Below are 18,553 nucleotides of genomic sequence, written 5' to 3'. Positions count from 1 at the left end.
TGTTTTCTTGCCCAGCTTTTTGGTAGTGGTTTGCTATTGCTTTCCTTCTATAGGGTTCAGAAAGAGGGACTGGCCCAGAGCTATCTAGCTAGGAACTAGAGGAGAAACCAGGAGACTGAGAGTTCTAGTCCCTCCTTAGGCATGAAGGGCAGCTGGGTGACTTTGAATCAGTCACCAGGAGATTGTGAGTTCTAGTCCTGCCTTAGGCATGAAAGCCAGCTAGTTGACTTTGGGCCAATCACCAGGAGACTGTGAATTCTAGTCCCACCTTAGGCATGTGAGCTAACTGGGTGACTTTAGGTCAATCACTAGGAGACTGTGAATTGCAGTCCCACTTTAGGCATGTGAGCTGACTGGGTGACTTTGGGCCAATCACCAGGAGACGGTGAGTTCTAGTCCCACCTTAGGCATGTAAGATGACTTGGTTACTTAGGTCAATCACCAGGAGACTGTGAATTCTAGTCTTGCCTTATATAGTAAAGAGTGACTTTGGGCCAGTCACTCTCTCTCAGCCCATCCTACATCACAGAGTTGTTGTGGGGAAAATAGGAGGAGGAAGGAGTATTTTGCATGTTCACTGCCTTGAGTTAATGATAAAACTAATTATTATAATTAATAATAAATGTGGGAGATGATAGATAGATAGATAGATAGATAGATAGATAGATAGATAGATAGATAGATAGATAGATAGATAGATAGGAGAGAGAGAGAGATGATACAGGAGAGGGAGGGAGGGTGTGTATGTGTGTGTGTGTGTGTGAGAGAGAGAGAGAGAGAGAGAGAGAGAGAGAGAGAGAGAGAGAGAGAGAACACACTTCAAGTCTTTAACCACTACTCCAAACTGGCTTGGTTCCATGCTTATAATATCATTCCAGCCCTGAAACCTTGTACATTTCTTAGCATGACTGGCAAGCCAAATTGATCTACAAAGGCCTATATTTCTTGTTTTAAATAAAATATTCACCTAATTAACTTCAATTGCTCTTCTCAGTTGGTGGAACCGCTTAGGGCTTCAAAAGAGGCGAAGGGACAGCGTAATCTCCATTTTGATTTCAGACAGACAGACGGGCGCGTTCAAGCGGCAACACGCCTGCTTTGAACAGATGATATGAAACCACTCTTCTGAGCAGTCATAATCCACTTACCAAGCGCGAGAAATCAGGAAATCCAGGCAGGCAGTTCAAATTAATATAAAGGTTTATTGGAAGCTAAGCTCTCTACAAGAATCTGTACTACTAGCGGGAGTCAACCTATTCTCCAAAGCACCAGAAGGCAGGACAAGAAGCAAGTGATGGAAACTAATGAAGGAGAGAAGCAACCTAGAACTAAGGAGAAATTTCCTGACCGTTTGTCTAATGAAGAGAAGGACCAAGGATGATGAGACAGCTATCTTCCAGTACTTGAGGGTCTGTCACAGAGAAAGCACCTAAAAGCAATGGAAATGAATCAAGGAGAGAAGCAACTTAGAATTATGGAGGTATTGCCCGACAGTGAGAGGGATCTTGGAGTCCTAGTGGACAACCATTTAGATATGAGCCAGCAGTGTTCAGCAGCTGCCAAAAAAGCCAACACAGTTCTGGGCTGCATCAACAGAGGGATTAGAATCAAGATCATGTGAAGTGTTAATACCACTTTATAATGCCTTGGTAAGGCCACACTTGGAATCCTGCATCCAATTTTGGTCGCCACGGTGTAAAAAAGATGTGGAGACTCTAGAAAGAGTGCAGAAGAAGAGCAACCAGGATGATTAGGGGACTGGAGGCTAAAACATATGAAGAACGGTTGCAGGAACTGGGTATGTCTAGTTTAATGAAAAGAAGGACCAGGGGAGACATGATAGCAGTGTTTCAATATCTCAGGGGTTGCCACAAAGAAGGGGGAGTCAAGCTATTCTCCAAAGCACCTGAAGGCAGGACAAGAAGCAATGGGTGGAAACTAATCAAGGAAAGAAGCAATTTAGAACTAAGGAGAAAATTCCTGACAGTGAGAACAATTAATAAGTGGAACAACTTGCCTGCAGAAGTTGTGAATGCTCCAACACTGGAAGTTTTTAAGAAGAGATTGAACAAGCATTTGTCTGAAGTGGTGTAAGCAGTGGTGGGATTCAGCCAGTTCGCACCACTTCGGGAGAACCGGTTGTTAACTTTCTGAGCAGTTTGGTGAACTGGTTGTTGGAAGAAATCATTAGGACAGAGAACCGGTTGTTAAATTATTTGAATCCCACCACTGGGTGTAAGGTTTCCTGCCTGGGCAGAGGGTTGGATTAGAAGACCTCCAAGGTCCCTTCCAACTCTGTTGTTGTTGTTGTTGTTGTTGTTGTTATTATTATTATTATTATTATTATTATTATTATTATTATTATTATTATTATTATTATTATTATTATTATTATTATAGTGAGAACAATTAATCAGTGGGCCAATTTGCCTCCAGAAGTTGTGGATGCTCCACCGTTGGATGTTTTTAAGAAGTTGCTGGATAACCATTTGTCTGAAGTGGTGTAGGGTTTCCTGCCTAAGCAGGGGGTTGGGCTAGAAGACCTCCAAGGTCCCTTCCAACTCTGTTGTTCTATTCTATTCTATTCTAAACTCTGGGAAGCTAACAATATAGGCATGTCACTTAGGAAATGATTTGGGAGGATTTCTAAAAGCAAGAAGTGATGAGGCTAACGAATTCATTCGTCAGCAGAAGAAATCCAGGATTGTTTTTTTTAAAAAAAACCAAAAAGTAAAAATTTAAAAGCCTTGCTTTTAGGTTTCTGAAAAGCCCTTCATGAAAAATTCAACAGAACTCAAAAGAGGACAGGAAGCGGTCCACACCAGCCTTGCTATGTTAATTCTGGGTGGAATTTTCTATTCCTGGTCATCCGAGCAGACAAATCCAGCTAATGACAGTGGCGGATTTAGTCAAAGACAGTATTGAGAATGGTGTTTATGCGCGTGTGCATATGTGCATGTGTGTGTATGTGTGACTAGCCACCCTCCCCCCCTGCCCCTAATCTTCTATCCACCAATTCCTACTGAAGAGCCTAAAATAAGTGTCATTCTTTTGACATTCTAAAAATAGAAGCAACATGAAATTACGGCAAATGGCAGACAATGACATGCCCTGACTGATTCTTAAAAGACACACTTGTTTTTCAGCAGAAAGGAAGAAGAAGAAGAGGCAGCGAGAAGAAAACAGATGGGAAAATTGCAGAAGTTGTTGGAGGTCAGCTTTTGACCGAGTACTGGAGTTGGAAGGGACCTTGGAGGTCTTCTAGTCCAACCCCCCCTGCTCAAGCGGAAACCCATATATCATTTTGGGCAAAGGAATGTCCAATCTCTTCTTAAAGTTCTCCAGGGTTAGAGCACCACAACTTCTGGAGGCCAGCCGTTCCACTGGTTAATTGTTCTGTCAGGGAATTTCTTCTTCAGCCAGTCTAGCTCACCACTCATCTAAGTGCCAAAGCCCACTGCAACTACATAGCAAAAAAAGCTCTAAGAGTTGTAAACCTAATCTTGCATAGCTTCTTTTCCAAAAACACCACACTACTAACCAGAGCATATAAAACATTTGCTAGACCAATTCTAGAACACACCTCGCCTGTTTGGAACCCTCACCACATCTCTGACATCAATACAATTGAACGTGTCCAGCAATATGTTACAAGAAGAGATCTCCATTCCTCTGAAAACAACAAAATACCTTATCCCACCAGACTTGAAATCCTAGGTTTAGAAAACTTGAAACTCCGTCACCTTCAACAAGATCTAAGTTTAACTCATAGAATCATCTATTGTAATGTCCTTCCTGTTAAAGACTACTTCAGCTTTAATTGCAATAATACTAGAGCAACTAATAGATTTAAACTTAATGTCAACCGCTTTAATCTAGATTGCAGAAAATATGACTTCTGTAACAGAATCATCAGTGCTTGGAACACTTTACCTGACTCTGTGGTCTCTTCCCATAATCCTAAAAGCTTTAACCAAAAACTTTCTACTATTGACCTCACCCCATTCCTAAGAGGACCATAAAGGGCGGGCATAAGAACACAAACGTGCTTACCGTTCCTGTCCTATTCTTTTTCTTTTCTTCTTCCTATATATATATATGCTTATACCTCATATTTACTCATATATGTGTTTATATACTATATAATCTTTTTGTATGATACCTACATATATTGTTGTGACAAAATAAAATAAATAAAATAAACTCCAAAGTTCAGAATAACAGAATTGGAAGGGACCTTATAGGTCATCTAGTCCAACCCCCCCACCCAAGTTGGAGACTCTACATCACTTCTGACAGATGTCAGTTCAGTGTCTTCTTGACAGCCTCCAGTGATGAAGCTCCCACAACTTCTGAAGGCAACTTCTGTTCCATTGGTTGATTGTTCTCACTGTCAGAAAATTTCTCCTTATTTCCAGGTTGAATCTCTCCTTGTTCAGTTTCCATCCATTGTTCCTTGTCTGGCCTTCAGGTGCTTTGGAAAATAGCTTGACCCCTTCCGCTCTGTGGCAGCCCCTGAGATACTGGAACACTGCTATCATATCTCCCCTGGTCCTTCTCTTCACTAGACTAGCCATGCCCAGTTCCTGCAACCATTTTTCATATGTTTTAGCCTCCAGTCCCCTAATCATCTTCGTTGCTCTTCTCTGCACTCTTTCCAGAGTCTCAACCTCTTTTTTAGGGTATGGTGAGCAAAACTGGATGCAATATTCCAAGCGTGGCCTTACCAAGGCTTAACAATGGAAATTTTAGGCTCAGTTGTGGTCGTAAGTCAAGGACTATACTTCAGCAACATCTGGAAGGGCTACAAATTTCCAACAAGTATGTTGGAGACTAAGTTAAAAAATTACTATGGGAGAAACAGCTCATTTGACAATAAAGTAGTCCCCAACTTACAACCATTCTTCAGTGACCGTTCAACATTGCAATGGCATTTTATAAAAAGTTTTTTTTATTTTGAACACATTAAAACAAAAGACAAACATACAACATTTATATACATATCACTGTTTTTTATCAGCTATTCAAAACGGTCCTTTCTTACTATTTATACATATTTTAATTCTATCTTATTCTACTTTTATGTTAGCTATCTTCCTTTATTTCATCTACGTTTCATCTACATTCGTCTACATTTTCTTTATTTCATTTACATACAGATTTTACCCTGTTGTTCAATTTTCATTATCTTTCCTATTTTTTAACCATTCATACTATCTACACCAGACCTGGGAAGTGGCTCAACAGGCTAATGCAGTCTGTTATTAACACACAGCTGCCTGCAATTACAATTACTGCAGGTTCGAGTCCCACCAGGCCCAAGGTTGACTCAGCCTTCCATCCTTTATAAGGTAGGTAAAATGAGGACCCAGATTGTTGTGGGGGGCAATACAAGTTGACTTTGTATATAATATACAAATGGATGAGACTATTGCCTTACACAATGTAAGCCGCCCTGAGTCTTCGGAGAAGGGTGGGATATAAATTCAAATAATAATAATAATAATATTCTGTATCCTCTTTTTCTTTGATTGCTTTTGTGAGTTTATCCATCTCTGCACATTCTAGGATTTTCTTAATTAAATCTTCTTCTGTTGGTGGCTTTTCCTTCTTCCAATTTTGTGCGTAAGCTATACGTGCTGCTGTTAATATGTGTAGTATTAAATATTGTGAACAATTCTTATTAGGGATTCCAACAGAAAATTATACAAATGATACACAATACTGCAATGGCATTTTAAAGAGCAACTTACAACTGATACTCGCACAACCATGACAGTATCCTCATGGTCACGTGATCAAAATTCAAGATGCTTGGCAACTGGCATGTACTTACGACAGTTTCAGTATTCCAGAGTCATATGATCACCCGTTGCAACGTACCCAGCTGTCTGCTGATGGGATAAGCTGGATACATTTAACAACTGTGCCATGTATTTAACTCCAGTGATTTGCTTAACAACCATGGCAAAAAAAAAAGGTCGTAAAATTGGGCACGTCTCACTTAACAACTGCTTTGCTTAAGAACAGAAACTTTGGTAGTGTTGTGCCTCGTCCGCTTTCCCCGCAGCTGGGCCCATCTTATCTGCTTCCGAACGCTGAGGAATGTCCTAGCATGCCTCCCGGCCCCAGCCCTGGCTCCATGCCCAGACAGGCTGAAGAAGAAGAAGTGCCTCCAGCCCCCAGCCCTGGCTCCATGCCCAGGCAAACAGAGCAACTAGACCCCTCCCCCTCCCCCACAGCATGTGAGCCTGAGGAAGGTCAATTACCAACAGTTGCAGACTGGAGTGACCCTCGCTTCAGGAGAATTGATAGGCGGCGGCAACAGAAGGAAGGGAGGGGCAGGCCTGGATAAGTGCTGAGTCATGGAGCCACACCCCATGGCCTATATAAAGGATCTGCTTTCTGGCATTCTCTGAGTCAGGCAAAGTCTACCTTATCTTGCTGAAATCACTTTCTGGTCTCCTGCCTGCCTTGAGAACTTTGCTAGGACTTTGGCAGAGCTGCAGAGGCACGCCTGATTCGGATTTCCCTGACACGGCCATCAGCGGAGGAGTGGGACACGACAGGTCCCAATACCGGTTGTAAGTCGAGGACTACCTGTACTGAATCTGCAGGTCAGTATTTTCCATCCCGCAACGCCTCTTTTCACATATATGATGCTCCTCAAATGGGTGTCTTAACTTCAAATAACAATCATGTCATCAACGTTTGTGCACGCTGTTCTGTGATCACGGAGAAAATTAAAGAAATATCACATTACAAAACACTCTTAATTTTTTTTTCCCCCTCAGATTTCGGGTGTCAGTTGAAAGACAAGACAATGTTCAGACTTGACATCAAGAGCTGGAGGTATGGAGGGCAATATTTTGATTCTTGCCACGAAGACAAGTTTAGAAACTATGCTTTGTTAGTTAAAAATGGTCCAGGGATTGACAGAATACTATGTTGGTCCAAATTCCTATCAATTTCTCTGGGCCGGGGGATGGTGGGGAATAATAATTTCATCAGAGGTGAGTTTCATATAATTTTACCACCGGTTCTCCATGCACCAAAAATGTGTGTACGCGCCTTCTACGCAGATATGTGCGCCTTCCGCACAGATATGCGCCGGGGTGAAATGTAAAATTTGTTACTACTGTTTCTGTGGTTGTGGCTTGGTGGTGGGGTGGTAATGTGACTGGGTAGGCGTGCCCAACTTTTTTTTTTACTTTTAAAAGCATTTTTTCTACAACCCTCTTTGGCCAAAGAGCTTGTAGAAAACATGCTTTTAAAGGGTTCTGATGATCAGGCAACTCAGATGGGATCGCCAGAGGGGGAAAAAATGCTTTTAAAGAGTTCTGACGATCCCAGCTGAGCCGCGCGATCATCAGAGGCTTTTTTTTTAAACTTTTAAAAGCATTTTTTCCCGCGGAAGAAAAAATGCTTTTAAAAGTAAAAAAGTTAAAAAAAACACCTCTGATGATCGCATGGCTCAGCTGAGGCGGGGGTGGAGGGCAGGAATTTTTGCTACCGGTTCTCCAAACCACCCGCCGCCATCTGAACCGGGAGCATTTCACCCCTGGTAATGTGCCCTTCCACACATGCACTTTGCTCGCACACATGACTTGCACACATGTACGCAACTTAGAAAACATGGCTAAATAGGACGGCATAGCGCCGGGAGGCAAGCGGACCCACTTGCAGGTCACTACTACCGGTTTGCCCGAACTGGTCTGAACCGGCTGAATAAGTTTTCATCAATACAGGGATAAACAGGGGAATTGGTAACAATTTGGGGCAATGGCTTTTCTGGAGAAGCACTTAGATTCCAGGCATCTTTTCAAAAATAATAATCAAAATGACAATCATAAAGTTGCTTTCTTGGCTGGCGTGCTGAGAATACAGCTAGTCCTCAACTTACAACCATTCATTTAGTGACCGTTTGAAGTTACAACGGCACTGAAAAAAGTGACTTATGGCCATTTTTCACACTTATGATTCTTGCAACGTCTCCAAGGTGGTGAGATAGAAATTCAAATAATTGGCAACTGGCTCATATTTGTGATGGTTGCTGTGTCCTGAGGTCATGTGATCCCATTCTGTGAACTTTTGTGACAAGCAAAGTCAATGGGGGAACCCAGGCTCACTTAACGACAGTGTTATTAAGTTAACAACGGTGTGATTCACTTAACCGCTGTGGTGAGAAAAGGCCATAAAGTGAGGCAAAATTCACGTAACAGCAGTCTCACTTAGCAAGTTGGGATAAATTGTGGTCATACACTGAGGACTACCTATACGTATATACCTATATTTCACAGTTTCTCATTTAATGTATTTAATGTAACGCACCTAAATTTAGAAGAGGAAAAAAACAAAAAGTTTTTGGCCTCCGTGCAGCCCATTTTCAAGGCCTTTTTTTGTCCCCTTTCCAGCCTTTTTCGGCCCATTTTTAGGGCTTTTTTCAGCCCGTTTTCAAGGCTTTTTTGGCCCTTTATTTTTAACGTGAAAAAAGCTTCAAAAATGGGCCTAAAAAAGCTTTGAAAACAGGCCAAACAAACACCTCAAAAATGGGCTGAAAAAAGCCTTGAAATGGGCTGCAAAAAGCCTCAAAAATGGGCTGAAAAAAGCCTTGAAAATGGGCTGAAAAAAGCCTCAAAAATGGGCTGAAAAAAAGCCTTGAAAATGGGCCAAGAAAACCTCAAAAATCGGCTGAAAAAAGCCTTGAAAATGGGCCAAGAAAACCTCAAAAATGGGCTGAAAAAAGCCTTGAAAGTGGGCTGAAAAAAGCCTCGAAAATGGGCTGAAAAAAGCCTCGAAAATGGGCCAAAAAAACCTCAAAAATGGGCTGAAAAAGCCTTGAAAGTGGGCTGAAAAAAGCCTCGAAAATGGGCTGAAAAAAAGCCTTGAAAATGGGCCAAGAAAACCTCAAAAATGGGCTGAAAAAAGGCCCCAAAATGGGGCATGCAGAGGCCGAAAAATGGCCGGTGGGGAGGGTAGGGCTTCAGCAATATTTGGTCTATAAAATGCGCTGACATTTTCACCCCCTTTTGGGAGACATAAAAGTATATAGTCCAAAAAATATGGTAGTTACTTGTCCCTTTTTAAGAATCTTGTTCAAATCACAAATTTATATTTCCTGCCAGTTACCCCATATCTGCCAGATACTCGAGACGCAGAGGCATTTTTGATAGCGTCGTGCAATAATCTTGCAAAATTGTTGTTCTTCCTTCATTTCTCTGCATCAGACGGAGGGAATGAGAGAAAGAGGCAAGGAATTTGCAATCTACTGTCAAATTTATGAGAGCTCTTTTTTAAAAAAAACTGCCTGCTTAGGCTCACCCCGTTTCAGGAGCACATCTTCAAAAATCGTCTCTGAATTGCCAAGTTGCATTTCAGAATAACAGAGTTGGAAGGGACCTTGGAGGTCTTCTAGTCCAACCCCCTGCCCAGGCAGGAAACCCTACACCACTTCTCCAACCTCTTCTTGAAAGCTTCCAGTGTTGGAGCATTCACAATTTCTGGAGGCAAGTCGTTCCTCTGCATCAGGGGTCTCCAACCTTGGTCCCTTTAAGACTTGTGGACTTCAACTCCCAGAGTCCCTCAGCCAGCAAAACTGGCTGAGGAACTCTGGGAGTTGAAGTCCACAAGTCTTAAAGGGACCAATGTTGGAGACCCCTGCTCTGCATAATTGTTCTAACTGTCAGGAAATTTCTCCTCAGTTCTAGGTTGCTTCTCTCCTTGCTTAGTTTCCATTCATGGTTTCTTGTCTTCCCTTCAAGTGCTTTGGAGAATAAGTTGACTCTCTCTCCTTTGTTCCTCACTTCCTCAGTGTACCTCAACCTTGGCAACTTTAAGATGCGTGGACTTCAACTCCCAGAATTCCCCAGCCAGCCATGAAGTTCATACATCTTTAACTTGCTGAGGTTGAGAAGGTAATAGATTTACAGGGGAGGAGTGGGGGAAACCCACCCAATGTTTTTAGGGTTCAGGGACATGGATTGGATCTTCCACAGCTGGCAAAGTGGGTGCTGATCTCAAAATGTTTTGGGGAGACAAAGAGGAGGTGACTTCATTCATCTTCTTCCATAACTTCGAGCACAAGCGTCCGAGGTCCTGTCACAATGAGGTTGCTCACAGTCTGATAATCCAAATGTAAGACGTACAGTCCATTTACTGAGTAGACAAATTGGCAGACCTGAAAGAGGAAGAAAGAGAGACAAGTAAAACAACCTGAAATAAACAACACTTTATCTATCTATCTACCTACCTACCTACCTATCTACCTATCATCTATCTACCTATCATCTATCTATCTACCTATCTGCCTACTTACCTATCTATCTACCTACCTATCTATCTACCTACCTATCTATCTACCTACTTATCTACCTATCTATCTATCATCTATCTACCTACCTACATTTATCTACCTATCTACTTACCTATTTACCTACCTACCTACCTATCTATCATCTACCTAACTACCTATCTACCTACCTACCTACCTACCTACCTACCTACCTACCTATCTAGCTACCTACCTATCTACCTATCTACCACCTATCTATTATCTATCTATCTATCTATCTATCTATCTATCTATCTATCTATCTATCATCTCGCTCTTTCTCTCTCTCATCTATCTCATGTATCAATCTTATATCTATCTATTAATCTATCATCTGTCTATCTCTCATCTTTCTATCTATCTTCTACCTTCTACTATTACCCGTACTAACGTTCCATCAGCTAGCAGAATACTCAGCATTCCTTGGAAAGATAATCCTTTGGCTAAGGATTCTGGGAAGTGCCCCCTAGTCAAGAAACTGCCATCTCAGAGAAACAGGCTAATCCTTGAGGGCGATGAGACCTACATATATATATATATAATCAAGAAACTACCAAGATTCTTTTCACTAACACCGACAGGACAGGCAACTTGTACATAAACAAAAAATAAACCCCACTCTTTTCTAGCACTGATGATGTTACCTAGTTGGGTCATGCAATGTTTGCAAGAAAGCAGCCAAGAAACCCATGATTCTAAGCAAGCTGGAGATGTCTGGGAGCAGCTCCCTGCTTAGATAGTAAAGATTTCCCAGGTGCTAAATTCATTTTGAGCTTGGATCACTTGAGCATGGCTGGCCAGGTCCCCCAAGAGAAGGGACAATATCAGCTTCCTGTCCATGCTAGGAAGTTTTCCCCCTTCCAATCTGATAAAACATGAGCTGTTGATGGATGGAAGGTCCTTTGCCTGGGAAAGGAATCAAAGATGAAGATCCTATATACCTAATTCATGAGGCTCAAATGTGGTACCTTCATGCCAGCAGCAGCAGCTGGTCCTCCTGGATCTACAGCTTGGATGTGGCATGGCTGACCTCCACGGACCACAAAACCCCAGCCGACTGCATCCCCTACAATCTGCAAATGAGAAGGTAAACAAGGAGGAGGATGAATAGAATAGAATAGAATAGAATAGAATAGAATAGAATAGAATAGAATAGAATAACAGAGTTGGAAGGGACCTTGGAGGTCTTCTAGTCCACCCCTTACTCAGGCAGGAGACCCTATACCACTTCAGACAAATGGTTATCCAACATCTGGTTATCCAACATCTGGTTATCCAACATGGTTATCCAACACCATAACCAAAATGGTTATCCAATCTCTTCTTAAAAACTTCCAGTTTTGGATCACTCACAACTTCTGGAGGCAAGTTGTTCCAGTGTTGTTCCAACTGTCAGGAATTTTTTCTTTAGTTCTAGGTTGCTTTTCTCCTTGATTAGTTTCCACCCATTGCTTCTTGTCCTTCCCTCAGGTGCTACCCTCCTCAGGAGGAGGAGGAGGAGATGACAGAAGAAAGGAGAAGGGAAAAGGGAAAGAAGAAGAAGTGTCAGCCCCACTTCGCTGGGGCTGCCATTCCAGCGGGGAGGAGGAGGAGGAGGAGGAGGAGGAGGAGGAGGAGGAGGAGGAGGAGGAGGAGGAAGAAGAAGAAGAAGAAGAAGAAGAAGAAGAAGAAGCAGTAGTGGAGGAGGAGGAGAAGTAGTAGAAGAGGAGGAGGAGGAGGAGGAGGAGGAGGAGGAGCAGGAGCAGGAGGAGGAGGAAGGAGGAGGAGGAGGAGGAGGAAGAAGAAGAAGAAGAAGAAGAAGGAAGAAGAAGGAGGAGGAGGAGGAGGAGGAGGAGGAGGAGGAGGAGGAGGAGGAGGAGGAGGAGAAGAAGAAGAAGAAGAAGAAGAAGAAGAAGAAGAAGAAGAAGAAGAAGAAGAAGAAGAAGAAGAAGAAGAAGAAGAAGAAGAAGAAGAAGAAGAAGAAGAAGAAGAAGAAGAAGAAGAAGAACAACAACAACAACAACAATAACAACAAGAAGAATAGGGACAACAAGAAGAAGACTTTATCTGTATATCCACAAAACATGTTATTGCTTGAGTCTTCCTTTGGCCCATACTTCTACAGACTTTGTCTATGTTTAGAAACTCAACATGGTTGGGCCTGGATGGACTCAGACAGGAAAGCCTAGGAAACCCCAGGCTACAGTAGAATAGGAAGTCAAGATGCATCTTGAAAAAAAGGCCAATGGCAAATGATTCTGATACCCATATCAAGAAAAATACATATAAATTCCACAAAGTCATCCAGAATTAAGGACGGGAAACTTGGTAGGTCATCCTTGGTTGATGCTATAAAACAGTACATTCATTACAGCAGTGAAATCCTCTGAAGTCTGCTATTGGTTCTATGAGTCTGCTATCGAGTGCACATTTTGCTTGCATGCATCCCTGAGGCGAGCCCATGCAGTGCTAAAAAAGGAACTTTTTGAAGTCTTCGGAGTCTGCAAAGGTAAGTAGAACAGCGAGGGGGGGAATCCACTGTGCTATGCAATTTAGATTAGCTAGAAAGCAGGAAATCCAACGATTCTAGCTAATATAAATCACGCGTCACAGTTGATTGTCGCCGAGCTAATCATCAGAAATACCGGTTCACCTGAACCGGTAGCATTTTTTACTACCGGTTCAGGAGAACCGGTCAGAACCAGTAGCATTTCACCCCTGCATCATTACCACTTGAGTGGCAGACCACCAGTCTTAAGATAGAGTCACTCTGAGAGGTATGGACTTCAATTCCCCAGCTGGCTGGGGAATTATGGGAATTGAAGTCCACACCTTTTAGAGTGGCCAAGGCTGAGGAACACTGAGATAGACTGAGAAGTCAAAAGCCGTGCTGAAATAAAAGAGTGGAAAATGATTTATCACACTATTTGTCAAAGACGTGACATGGATGTGTCCATCACTTCACTAGGAAATGACCTGGAGGTGAAACTTATCTACAAATACTGATGTTCTGAGGGATGTTCTGAGTTACAACAGACAACCAGAAAGTTTTGTGGTCTGCCAGCAGCCTGCGGAGCTGGCAGAGCAGTCAGACAGTGATGAGGCTGAGGAAGAACATGGGCCAGTCCTAGATGCTGGGGAAGGCCCAGATGAGGGCTCTGCGTCAGAGGCAGAGGTGGGGCCAGGGCCATCTGGGAGTGATGTGCAGACTCTGGAGCCTCCAGAGGCTGACAATAGTGAGGCAGAGGAACAGGAGGAGCCTGTTCCTAGTGCATGCATGAGAAGAGCTGCCAGAAGGCAAGAGCAGCTAAAGCAAAGAGGACGACTCGAGAGTAGGGCCAAGAGAGTAGGGCCATAAAGCTTAAAAGACCAGCAATGGCGTTTGGGTTCTTTGCCGGAAAACAACATTGATAGCCTTGCTCCTTGTCTTGCTGCATTTATTTCTTGTCGGCATCTTCTGCTTTTGAATTTTTGCCAAGAAAAGCCTTTGGCAGTTTGCCTAATTTGACCAAGGTTGGTGATAAGACTGAAGAATTGTGTTATGAAGAAGTTGCTTTGATTTAGTTTGGACGACGCTGGGAATGAGTTAATTCTCAGCTGTTCAAATAAAGTCTGTTTGTTTTTGAACTAAGTGTGTCTACTATTACCTGCTTGGGCCTGGGTCACAACAGATTTCAGCCACAAGGCTAACTTGGTGACCTATAGACTTACTGTCAGTGTTTTCTTGATATAAGGTGCTCCAGGTGTCAAAAGCTCTTCATTGGTGACGGGTTTCTTCAAGACTTGCATGGAAAGGGAGAAAAATTGAAGATTAGATTGGATTGGATGAGAGAGTTGTTGTAGCTTTTCAAACAATCACCATTTATTCTCAATTGCATTAAGTTTAAGAGAATGAATATGGGTATTTTAGAAAGTTGATTATTACAGTAGTTTTTTAAAATATTGGTATTATTTGCTTGAATTTAGAGGGTGGTTGTTGAATCTCTAGGCGAGATAGACAGCACATAAATTTAATGAACAAATCAATAAATCGTTACTGATTATCTTCAAAACTAAAAGGCAGTTGCAGACCCTTCAATGTGTTTGGTTGTAATTATTGGTGACTTTTAGAATTCGTTTTGATATTCCCTTTCCCTGTTATGTTCGCTTGTATTTAAACGCTTGACTTTGAAATTTAATAAAGATTTTAAAAAAAAGGAAATAAAAAAATATCATAGGCAGATCTGTTACCTGTCTACCTCTTACATTACAGGTAGTCTTCGACTTACAACCCAAAATTTCAGTTGCTGAGCCAGACACTTGTTAAGTGAGTTTTGCCCCCATTTTATGACCTTCCTTGACACAGTTGTTAAGTGAATCACTGCGGTTGTTAAGTAAGTAGCACGGTTGTTAAGTGAATCTGGCTTCATCCCAGTGTCTTTGCTTGTCATAAGGTCGCAAATGGGGATCCCAGATTTCGATCACGTGGCGGCGGGGATGCTACAAGGGTCATTCAATGCGAAAAAACGGTCATAAGTCAGGTTTTTTCAGTGCTGTTTTAACTCTGAACAGACACTAAACGAACGGTTGTAAGTCAAGGATTACGTATATACAATCACCACCCATCTTGTTTCATGTTCCACTTAACATAACATAACAACAGAGTTGGAAGGGACCTTGGAGGCCTTCTAGTCCAACCCCCTGCCCAGGCAGGAAACCCTACACCATCTCAGTCAGATGGTTATCCAACATTTTCTTAAAAATTTCCAGTGTTGGAGCATTCACAACTTCTGCAGGCAAGTCGTTCCACTTATTAATTATTCTAACTGTCAGGAAATTTCTCCTTAGTTCTAAGTTGCTTCTTTCTTTGATCAGTTTCCACCCATTGCTTCTTGTTCTACCCTCAGGTGCTTTGGAGAACAGCCCGACTCCCTCTTCTTTGTGGCAGCCCCTGAGATATTGGAACACAGCTATCATGTCTCCCCTAGTCCTTCTTTTTGTTAAACTAGACATACCCAGTTCCTGCAACCGTTCTTCATATGTTTTATCCTCCAGTCCCCTAATCATCTTTGTTGCTCTTCTCTGCACTCTTTCTAGAGTCTCAACATCTTTTTTACATCGTGGCGACCAAAACTGGATGCAATATTCCAGGTGTGGCCTTACCAAGGCATTATAAAGTGGTACTAACACTTCACGTGATCTTGATTCTATCCCTCTGTTTATGCAGCCCAGAACTGTGTTGGCTTTTTTAGCAGCTGCTGCACACTGCTGGCTCTTATTTTAAAAGGAAAAGGAAACGTAAGGAGGAATGGAGACGCTTCTTGGATGACAGCGCTGAAGAAGCTTCTTGGATGAGAAGCGAAACGTCTTCAAAAGAAAAACACTTTTGGGAAAAAATCTTGAAAAAAACACACCTTTGGGACAACCCTGACTTGGAAGACTGAGAACCTCCATAGACGTAAGGAAGAACTTCTCACCAGATTTAGGATTGCATTCAACAGCAGGCAACAGTCCCAGGTTGGGGGAGAGGTTGTAATAGAGACTGGATCCTCCCGCCAGAGAAGTCACACTGCTTCTCCGGACAGCCGAAACAATTTTTATTTCCTTATTAGTTTGGACTGAAAAATAAAAACAGGGTCCTACTTAGCACATAGAAATGGAGAACTGGACAATGCACATGGATTCTCCACACCCTCATGATGGCTGAAAGACTAATATGGCAGTGTTCTGTCTCCTTCCCCACTTCAGACCCACGAGCTGGCCTTCAGCCAGTGGATTCACGGCTCTTATCAGTCCTGGCAGAGAAATCGCAGCTGCCTGCCAAAGTTCAAACAAATGACTCACGTAGCAAGACTTTCAGCTCTTTTTGAAACGGTTCAGCTAAACTTTTCTTTCCTGTGGAGTGAGAGCAGTCCCAAAGCTCCTTATATATCCTGTGGGGTGGGGCAGGAGCTTCCTTTTGATGACGCCGCCTGTCTAATCTTCTGAAGCGCGGGTCAAGCCAAGCTTGATTATTATTATCAGCTGGGTCTGAAGGCGTAGCCTGGGGAAGGGAGGAATCAGGGGATGACGGCCTCATTACGTCCTCCGACTGGTCTGGTTCTGGCTCCTGGAGCTGAGCCACAGGAATTGGTACTCCCAAGGTAAGCCTTACGGGCCCGGCCCCCTCACTCTCCGAGTCACTTTCGGGCATGAGGCCAGGTTCGAGGGCTGGAGTCACAACAGGCAGCATGGTAAAAGTAATTGTATGGTCCCCTTGACTTTGTGGATTAAAGACTGTTCTGACCTAGGCTTCCCAAGAGCATGAAGCAGACTCCTTATCCCGGAAAAAAAATATCCTTTTTATTAAGTCGCTGTGAATTCCTCTCATTCACCTTCAGCAAAGTCTTTCAAGGGAGAATTTACAGTCACAGACCTTATCTGGCTTGGAGAGCTGCCAGGCCGATATCTTCAAAACTTGGCAAGGAGTCTCCGAGAGTCACAAATCAATTAGGCGAACTAATTGTCTCCTGCAAGCTCCATTCCCCTTTTGCGCCTCTTTTATTCCCTCTGGGAGTGGCCATTCATTGTCCACCTGGTGGCCTTACTCCCAAGTCGACCCTTGTTCTTTAGCTGTTCCTGTCATCTGGCAGCTCTACGCATGCGCACACTGGGAACAGGCTCCAGCTGTTCTTCTGCCCCACTGATGTCTGACTCCGAAGGCAGCTGACAACTGTTAGACAGCCCTGACCCCATCTCTGCCTCCGACGCAGAGCCCTCATCAGAGCCTTCCCCAGACTCCAGGACTGGCCCATGTTCCTCCCAAACCTCCTCACTGTCTGAGTCTGCCACCAGCTCCTGGTGACAATATACAATCAAATGAGCCACTTGATGGGGGGGTGGGGTCAGCCTATATTCCAAAACACTAGAAAGGAGGAAGAGGAACATCTGAAATGGTATAGGGCAATGATAGCTAACCTTTTTGCCATCGCGTGCCAGGAGAGGGGAGGGATCATGCGCGCACGTGCCCATACCCAAAATTCTATGCGCCCGGACCCCATACATGCGTGCGTGACTCACCTACCCCACTCCCGGCATGTAATGGCCCGGTAGGCCCTTTTTTCTCTCTCACCTGGCTCCAGAGCCTTTCTAGGAGTCTGGGGAGGGTGAAATCAGCCTTTCCCACCATCCCCGGAGGTCCTCCGGAGGCCAACAACAGCCCATTTGCCAACTTCTGGTCCCACCGAAGTTGGCAAAATGGGCTGTTTCTGGCATCCAGAGGACCGCCGGGGATGGTGGGGAAGGCCATTTTCGCCCTCCCCAGACTCCAAGAGAGGCTTTCCCTACTTCTGGTGGGCTCAGAAGGCCCAAAGATCAGCTGGCCGACACGCGCATGCATGCAGGAGCTGAGCTTGCATGCCCACTGATATGGCTACGCATGCCACCTGTGGCACACTTGCCATAGGTTCGCCATCGTATAGGGTCTCCTGCTTGAGCGGGGAGCTGGACTAGAAGGCCTCCAAGGTCCCTTCCAATTCTGTTATTCTGTTACTCTGAGTTCCCCAGGCCAATTGAAACAGAATAGAGTTGGAAGGGACCTTGCAAGTCTTTCTAGTCCAGCCCCCTGCTCAAGCAGGAGAACCTATTCCATTTGAGACAAGTGGCTGTCCAGTCTAAAAGTCTGCAGAGATTTTTAGCCACCCAGGTCATGGTTGTCCCAAAGGTGCTTTTTCAAGAGGCAATTGGATTTTCTTGTTTTTTTGTTTCTTTTGAAGACATTTCGCTTCTCATCCAAGAAGCTTCTTCAGCTTCAACAGGATAGTGGGGGATGGAAAGGATTTACATTTTACAGACTTTTAGCTATACAGTTTGGGATGAACACTATTTGAATTGCATTGCAGTAGGAAGGGACACGGTGGCTCAGCGGCTTAAGATGCTGAGCTTGTCGATCGAAAGGTCGACAGTTCACTGGTTCGAATCCCTAGTGCTGCGTAACGGTGTGAGTTCCCGTGACTTGTCCCAGCTTCTGCCAACCTAGCAGTTTCGAAAGCACGTAAAAAATGCAAGTAGAAAAATAGGGACCACCTTTGGTGGGAAGGTAACAGCGTTCCGTGCATCTTTGGCATTGAGTCATGCCGGCCATATGGCTATGGTGATGTCTTTGGACAGCGCTGGCTCTTCAGCTTTGAAACAGAGATGAGCACCGCCCCCTAGAGTCGGGAACGACTAGCACATATGTGCGAGGGGAACCTATACCTTTACCTTTAGGAATGGATTTCCAGAGGA

The 18,553-nt window shown here is 43.6% G+C and overlaps 1 protein-coding gene across 1 annotated transcript in view; it reads right to left on the bottom strand.

Moving 5' to 3' along the window:
* Positions 1–10,051: 10,051 nt before the first annotated feature.
* LOC131193889 (DEP domain-containing mTOR-interacting protein-like) overlaps positions 10,052–18,553 on the bottom strand; it is a 52,145-nt gene continuing 43,643 nt past the window's right edge. The window contains exons 6-9 of the mRNA XM_058174288.1: positions 15,766–15,906; positions 14,021–14,091; positions 11,299–11,403; positions 10,052–10,177 (exon numbers count right to left, since the gene is read on the bottom strand). Of these exons, the coding sequence (XP_058030271.1) occupies positions 10,052–10,177; positions 11,299–11,403; positions 14,021–14,091; positions 15,766–15,906 (443 nt within the window). The remainder of the gene's footprint in view (positions 10,178–11,298; positions 11,404–14,020; positions 14,092–15,765; positions 15,907–18,553) is intronic.

This window comes from Ahaetulla prasina, chromosome 3 (assembly GCF_028640845.1).
Source record: "Ahaetulla prasina isolate Xishuangbanna chromosome 3, ASM2864084v1, whole genome shotgun sequence".
Taxonomy (NCBI): Eukaryota; Metazoa; Chordata; class Lepidosauria; order Squamata; family Colubridae; genus Ahaetulla; species Ahaetulla prasina.
The sequence above is the reverse complement of the archived record's forward strand: the minus strand, read 5'-3'. Positions and strand labels throughout refer to the sequence as shown.